Genomic DNA, 7,691 nt, shown 5'->3' on the forward strand with positions numbered 1-7,691 from the left:
CTGGGCCAAAAATATCGAACAACGAAGAAGTGCGATGCGCAATGTTTTTGTTTTTGTCTTAAATGCGTTTTTATTGTTTGTGAGAGACGCAAAATCGTGTGAAGTGGACTATTTTTGGTTCATCGGAGTAAAAATAGATTTGGTGTCAATGAGGCGGAAAAATCGATGGGCGGTTAGGCAACCAACATTGTGGGGACAGTAGCGTGTTGGCGATGGGCCAAACCGAATGCTAGGGTTAAAGACTTTTAATTTTAATTAGTGTGGTAAAAATAAGCACAGTGACAAGAACAAAAGAGATATTTCAGTTGACAAATTCCATGAAAAGTACAAGTGTGAAAGATGTAACGCGGCCTTGGAACCAATGGTGCGTTTTAACTCCAAAAGGTGTGCCAGGAATCTAAAGAGGGATAAACAAATTTATCAATACTAAGCTCGTAAAAATAACATTTTACAGTTTTTTTTTATCTTAGGTATACAAATCGAAGTTAAATAAATAGTTAAATTTTAATTGCGGAAGTGCCGCGGAAGCATTTCTTGAAATTTTGCCAATTATATTTATTCGAACGAGATGCGTAATTTGTTTCCGAAACCAAAAGGGTGCACGTTGAGCTGGTTAGTTTCTAGGCTTTCTTAGGCTTGTCTCAGGTTTTAGAATTCAATTTTAAGGCCTCCACACTCACAGATTTTTAAGTTTTAGGTTTGCTCATTTCCAGATCTCCAGTGTTAGATCCTCAGGTTTTTAAGTACTCCAGCTCTTCCAGCCCGTCAGTTTTTAGGTTTTTAGGTTTTTCACATTGAGACAAGCGTATCCTCCAGGTTTCTCAGTTTTTTTCATGTTCTTTACCACAAAGTTTAAATTAACCGCCGAAACCTCCCAATTTTGTAGTTTAAGAAACATGTCAAATCCTATGTCCTGAGAAACCGGAAACCTTGAATATAAACCTGAGATGTATTCTGTGCAACCTGTTTTAGTTTTTTGTTTAACTAGGCCATCAGTAATACTACAAGATCATACAATTTAGGGATTTTTGTCTTGTCAGATTTTAGGTTTCCGGCTCCTCAGTTTATGAGGTTTTTGGGCTTTCACATTAAGGCATGCGTATAATCCAGATTTCTCAGGTTTTTTTTCATGTTCTCTACCACAAAATTTAAATTTAGCGCCAAAACCTCCAATTTTGTAGAAACCGAAAACCTAGAATATAAACCTGAGATGAATTTTGTGCAACTTGTTTTTGCTTGACTAGGCCACCAGTAATACGAGAAGGTCATACAATCTCGGGATTTTCGTCCGTCAGATTTGGAGTTTCCGGCCTTTCAGTTTCTAGGTTTTTAGGTTTTCGCTTTAAAACATGTGTATCTTCCAGGTTTCTCACTTTTTTTTACGTTTTCTTCCACGAAGTTTAAATTTACTGTCAAAACCTCCAATTTTGTAGGTTAAAAAGCATAAAACCCTAAGTTTTAGGAAGCCGGAAACTTAGAATATAAACTTGAGATATATTTTGTGCATCCTGTTTCATTTTGTTTTACTAGGCCACCAGTAATACGCCAACGTCTTACACCCTGAGGATTTTTGTCCATCAGATCAGGAGTTTTCCGGCCCTTCAGTTTCTAGGTTTTTAGGTTTTCACTTTGAAACATTCGTATCCTCAAGGTTTCTCGAGTTTTTTACCATGTTTTTTACCACAAAGTTTAAATGTAACGCCAAAACCTCAAATTTTATAGGTTAAGAAACATAAAAACCTAAATTCTGAAAAACCGAAAACCTAGGACTTGAAAACCTGAGATAATTTAGTGCAACCTGTTTCAGGTTTTTGTTTGACTAGGTCACCAGTAATGCGTCAAAGTTTTACAAAGTTTAAATTTAGCGCCAAATCCTCTAATTTTGTAGGTTAATAAACATGAAAATCTAAGTTCTGAAAAACCGGAAACCTAGCACCTAAAAACCTGAGATATATTCTGCGCAACTTGTTTTAGTTTTTGCTTGGCTAGGCCACCAGTAATACACCAAGGTCACACAATCTAGGGATTTTCGCCCTTCAGATCTGGGGTTTTTGTCTGTCAAGTGCAACAGAACAACATGGGCGTATCCTAAATCAGTTAATTTAATAAAAAATCCTGCAAACAATGATATCGTCCCAATATAAACAATTTTAGCTTAAATTAACTATTTTTATCGCACCCTCGACCAATCACCGCGCGTATTTTAACTTTTCCACTATCACTATCATATCAGGTAGGTTAACTAGAATGTAAACATAAATATTTACTTCATTTAATTTGCAGCTAATTTAAAATGCCATCGCTTCGGAAACGTGTCTCCAGCTATTTCCGGCAGCTGAGCTTCCACAACGAGCCTCGCGACAAAAGACACAACGTAAATGAGAATTCCTTTGTCACAAAGTATCTTCAAGGGTAAGACACCCCCCTTCTTACAACTTGCATGTGTCCACCTCAATTTTGGGGCTCAAAGACAACCGTTGACGTAAACACATGCTAAAAACTACAGTAGAACCTCGAATTATTGCCCCCCGTTTCAGACACATAACTCTTCGGGACGGCCCCCCGATCATCTACGGAAAGAACCCGACTGATTTGCCCAACTACGAATTGGGCGAGTACGAGACTGGCCATTCTTCCATTGTCGGCTGTTACTCGGGCCCCAAAGGGGGGCTCACTACCGTAAAACGTACCGAAAAGCACTTATCGGTCCCTGACCCCGATATCGATTTTATTGATACTCAAGACGAGAACGGTAAGTTGGCGCTGGGGTCGTGGGTTTAATAACAGTTCCTTGCAGTGGAGCCACCACTGAAAAAGTCACCAAAACGGCCAAAAGGCCTACCAGTCGATAATACGACGATGGTTATCAAGGTGGCTGGGCAAGAGTATTGTGTTACCAACCGCACTAAAAAACACAGTAAAAGTCACAGTTTGGGGAGCATATCAGATTTCTCTTTGGAAATCGAAACGACCAAAATAGATAAAGAATTTTATAATAGTAATAATAATACGAGTGACTGTAAAAATAGCGAAAAAACTGAAAGTAACGATGAAAGTTCGGGGACTAACGAAAATTTTAATTTGGCGAAATCTAAAAGCGAAGGAAATCCGTTCCATCATAAAAAGAAAGGGAAAATTATCAAGGTGGCTCAGAGGGCACATTCCAGGGGTAAAAATCCGCATGGCTGTGGCTGCCAGAATGTAGTTTTGAGTTTAGTTGTTTTTATGTTTTTTTTTTTGCATCGTGATTAACAGTTTGCATGTGTGTATTTTTTAGTTTAGCATACAGTCAAACCTCGACACAAAGGATGGCGATTTTTCCACATCATTGTGTCCATTTGTGCGAGGTTTCACTGTCACGTAGTCGTTACATGAATTTTGCACGGGTGTCCGCCCTTCGCCACGCCTCCGCCTACTCGCTCCAATGATCTCGTTACGTTTTAGGTGACGACGCCTCAGCCACGCCTTCCACCGTTCAACCCCCCAACGACTCCGCCCTCCCAGAGGAGTGGACAAAAAAATCCGATTTCGTGTACGGCATCTCCGATTCGCTCTACGACTGCAACCAAGTGACCGACACGAAAAACGGCGACCCCATCGCCGATTGTTTCGGGGTTATTTGTCGGGCGAACTCCGCTATCGTTGCCGTCGCCGACGGGGTGAATTGGGGCGAAAAAGCGAGTATTGCAGCTAAATCCGCCGTCCATGGCAGCCTTCATTACCTCAACAAAACGATTTTCAACGACACGAAGCCGTTCGACAACTTGACGATAAAGTCGGACGTGGCGGGGAGTAGTTCAGGGACCACCTCAAGTCGCGTGGGGAATACCCGGGAGATTTTCGTTTGTTTGTTGCGGGCGTTCAGTTGCGCCCATGATCTCATTTTGGAGAATAAGGGGATGTTGACGACGTTAACGGTAGCGGTGGTGTTGCCGTTGAAACGTCGCGACGACTCGACGCAACGGTACGTGTGCTGCGTGTGTAACGTCGGCGATACGTTAGCGTACGTGTACTCGCAACGGCACGGTTTACGAGAGCTCACAAAAGGCTCGCACGATATCAACTGCAATCGGGACATGAGGGATGCTTTGGGGGCGCTAGGGCCAGTCGACGGGATCAACCCTGAGCTGAGTAACCTCACCTTGAGCATAACCACCCTCAACAAAGGTGACATCGTATTGGTCGCAAGTGACGGTTTGACGGACAACTTCGATCCCAACGTTTGCCGATTTACCGTCAACAGTTGCTTAGGGGAGGTCCCGTCGAGAGTCCGGCGAACGCCCAGCACCACCGAACCACCAATCAAACCACCGAGGCGGTCGCAGAACTCAAGAGGCGGGGCCAGAGGCGTGGACAACAAAACCAGCAGTCTTCGCAAACAGATCTCTAGTCAAAAACAGGAAACCTCCACTTCGCGGAAAAGTGACACAGCTCAAGGGTACAAGTTTCTACGGTCCAAAACTACAATCGAAGTGAGGGCGGGGGCAGGAGGCGTGGCCAAGCACCAAATCGCGAGGAACGACGACGGGATTCCATACGTCACGCCTTTACAACGATACGAACTTCAATTGTTACTTATTGAAGACGTACTCAGGAACGGGATCAGTGGGAGGGATCAGCCATGCACCACTGCCAAAACGCTTTGCGAGAATTTAGTTAGTTTCACTTTAAGTATAACGTCGGCGAAGAGACACACTCTGGAGGATCAAGAGTTGTATTTTGATAACAGAAACGGAGTTTTAGTCGAGGTCTCACAACAAGAGAAGAAAATCCGGAGGAAGCGGGGGCTGGAGAAAGTGCAAAACTTACCGGGAAAGTTGGATCACGTGACGGTAGTCGCGTGGAACGTGGGTAATATTAGTCAATAAGTGTAACTGTGCAATTTTGTAACCGGTCCGTTGTTTTTATTTGTTTTGTTAAGAGAAGCTAAAATTACTTATTTATTTTTTCCAGGAACAGAGACTAATAAAATATAATTCCGTATCTAGTTTTTTAATAGCCGTGGGCGGAGCTTTTCTGCAGTCCAACCAATACCTTATTACCAAAGTCCAGCTCTCTCCAACTACTCGCAGATAGAAACCCCGCCCCTTGACCACAAGCTCCGATCTTAATCAAGCACTAAAATCATAAACATCTGAGCTGTGGGCGGAGTTTTTCTAATCCCATCAGTCCCCAAATGTGGGTGAAGCTTAAGGTTATCAAAACTTTGACTGTCTTTCTTGTATTTATTTAAACAAACAGTCCTCCGCCCAGTTCTCGCAGCTAGAAACCCCGCCTCATATGATGTGTTCAAAGCAACAGTCCCCGCCCTTAATGTTTCTCGTCGACAAATCAACATCACTTAAGTCACAAAAATCTCCGATCTATCTAGTTTTTTAAGAACTGGGTGGAGTTTCGCTAATTCGATTAATCCCCTAATGTGGGTGGAGCTTGAGGTTCACAAAACTACCGGAAAGTCTAACTAGATTCGTCACTGTACTGCTGCGCCGCCCCTCCTCGGCCATGGTGGGCTGGGCCCGCGCGTCCAAGTCCAGCCATTTGCAACTCCTCGCAGCTAGAAACCCCGCCCCGTGTGATGTGTTCAAAGCAACAATCCCCGCCTCCTTGGCCACAAGCTCGTCCCCTATACTCAATGGAAACATTCGGGGCGGTTCTAACCGAATGTTTCCTGTCAACAAACTAACATCACTGGAGTCACAAACGTCTCCGATGGGTCTTGAATAGACTTTTTAAGAGCTGTGGGCGGAGCTTCTCTGTAATCCAATCAATCTCTTAATGTGGGTGGAGCTTAAGATTATCAAAACTACCAGTGTCTTTCTTGCATTTATTTAAACAAACAGTAAACAAAAGTCTAACTAGCTTCGTCGCTATACTGCTGCGCGATCCCGCGCCGCCCCTCCTCCGCTATGGTGGGCTGGGCCCGCGCGTCCAAGTCCAGCCCTTTCCAACTTCTCGCAGCTAGAAACCCCGCCCCATGCGATGTGTTCAAAGCAACAGTCCCCGCCTCCTTGGCCACAAGCTCGTCCCCTACAGTCACGTTAGAACCGCCCCGAATGTGTCCTGTCAACAAACTAATGTCACTGGAGTCACAAACGTCTCCGATGGGTCTTGAGATCACGTCGTTGTAGTCATAGCTGAAGTTCAAAGGGTCGGAGTTTGAATTTAGCGCCATTTCTACGTCGTACATTGTTACGATGGGCTTATAGTAGTCTCTGCTGTCAAAAATTTCGTTGAGGGAGCAAGTTACCACCACGTAAATGTCAATCTGAAATGAAGACAGTTATAGGGGGAGAGACAATTGAGGGTTTTACCTCAGGGAAGTTGGCAAGCTTGGCCACAGTGGGCTTGCCTACACTGATTAAATAGTACTTTTTATTATGCAAACTGATGAGTTTTTTTAATCGATTGATGGCTTGTAAATAATTTTTAACGGCCAACGTTCCTATAACTATACCAACAGTATTGCTATCTTTAATTTTTTCAATCAGAAAATACCTTCGGCGAATGATTCTTTCATCTAATTCGTAATTAGATAAGCTAGGGCTCTGCCGGCCGTCATAAAAGTACAAATTTTTAGCTACAAAACAACAATTTAGCTGAAATCCAACGACTTTAGCCACTCACGTTTGAGAGAGAATTTCAGATTGGGAAGCTTCCGGAGATAATTGCGCCCACCGAGGAACACCACTGTGGTGAACTCGAGATCCAGGTCATCCGCAAGAGTTTTCACGCTCGCTGAAGGAAATCTCGCGGAAATTTCGTCTAAAATTGGAGTTTTAGTACTCTGGAGGGACATAACCTCATTTTACCCCTCATGTGGACGAAGTCGGTGTCGAGTAAAATCACGATTTCTTTGTCACGGGGGAAAAATTGGGTGACTTCTCCATGGAGGGCCCCCAGGTCAAGCGCCCCCTTCTCGTAGATGTTCAAAAAGGGGATTTTCGCGGCTGTCTTTGAGAAGCAGACTGGTCCAAAGTGGATGATGGCGTCGGCCCCCACGTGGGCCGCAGCGACGTAGTCAATACAACAACTAAAAAAGACAGTTTTGGGGGTGTTTGGGGAGGAAGTTTCGTTACCTTCCGTAGGCGGTGTCAGCGAGGATGTACACCCCGCGCCCCAGTCCCTTTTCTAACCTCAAAGCGACCTCCGGAGAGTCCACCAGGAGGTGGTCTGGAAACTGAAGACACACCTGAAAGGAGTCGTTAGAACTATACATCACCATCAAGGGGGCCCACCTTTTGGAAGTCGTGTTCTTTAATCCACTCCGCACACTTTTGTAGTTCATACGTTTGTTCGAGTAGCTCCGGTTTCGTAGGCTCAATTATCATCGACTCCACGTCCTTTTCCAAGCTAACGGCCTCGTTGGTGGAAAACTGCGACATTTTCGCCGATATTTCACCGACATGGGACTACGTGACTGTCTTCACGTTCAAAAATCAATGACAGGACGTTGGAACTACGTGCACACGTAATGGAACTACTCGTGCGGGGAAAAGACCTACTGGCGAGACACCAGGCCTACTAATGGGATACTGCGCCTACTCATCATTAGTTCGAATGATTTTTTAAATTTCCGGCACTGGTAAGTTCTGGTTTTACGTACGTGTGGAAAGAAATCACAATTTCCTTTTTCGCCACGTCCCTCTCCAATTTCGATGTGTAATTGCATTATTATTAAATAATTATGCGAC

General features: G+C 44.1%; 2 protein-coding genes across 4 annotated transcripts; one reads left to right on the forward strand and one right to left on the reverse strand.

Moving 5' to 3' along the window:
- Positions 1–499: 499 nt before the first annotated feature.
- LOC148177636 (PP2C-like domain-containing protein CG9801) lies at positions 500–4,983 on the forward strand. 3 transcript variants are annotated; one of them, XM_088031730.1, is made up of 5 exons: positions 500–2,233; positions 2,284–2,412; positions 2,538–2,752; positions 2,798–3,211; positions 3,445–4,983. In XM_088031730.1, the coding sequence occupies exons 2-5, from the start codon at positions 2,294–2,296 to the stop codon at positions 4,866–4,868; spliced, it is 2,172 nt and encodes a 723-aa protein (XP_087887856.1). In that variant the 5' UTR covers positions 500–2,233; positions 2,284–2,293; the 3' UTR covers positions 4,869–4,983. The 3 variants fall into 3 exon arrangements, with proteins under 3 accessions (XP_087887856.1, XP_087887857.1, XP_087887858.1); XM_088031731.1 differs by having other exon boundaries at positions 504–2,233; positions 2,798–3,169; XM_088031732.1 differs by lacking the exon at positions 2,798–3,211 and having other exon boundaries at positions 518–2,233.
- Positions 4,984–5,810: 827 nt separating this feature from the next.
- On the reverse strand, positions 5,811–7,495 carry Dph2 (Diphthamide biosynthesis 2). The gene is made up of 6 exons (XM_088031683.1): positions 7,236–7,495; positions 7,077–7,189; positions 6,810–7,030; positions 6,625–6,762; positions 6,312–6,577; positions 5,811–6,265 (listed from the first exon to the last, which is right to left on the reverse strand). The coding sequence occupies exons 1-6, from the start codon at positions 7,380–7,382 to the stop codon at positions 5,852–5,854; spliced, it is 1,299 nt and encodes a 432-aa protein (XP_087887809.1). The 5' UTR covers positions 7,383–7,495; the 3' UTR covers positions 5,811–5,851.
- Positions 7,496–7,691: the final 196 nt, after the last annotated feature.

This window comes from Gnatocerus cornutus, chromosome 3 (assembly GCF_029298725.1).
Source record: "Gnatocerus cornutus isolate USDA-ARS CGAHR chromosome 3, icGnaCorn1.1, whole genome shotgun sequence".
In the NCBI taxonomy this organism is placed as follows: Eukaryota; Metazoa; Arthropoda; class Insecta; order Coleoptera; family Tenebrionidae; genus Gnatocerus; species Gnatocerus cornutus.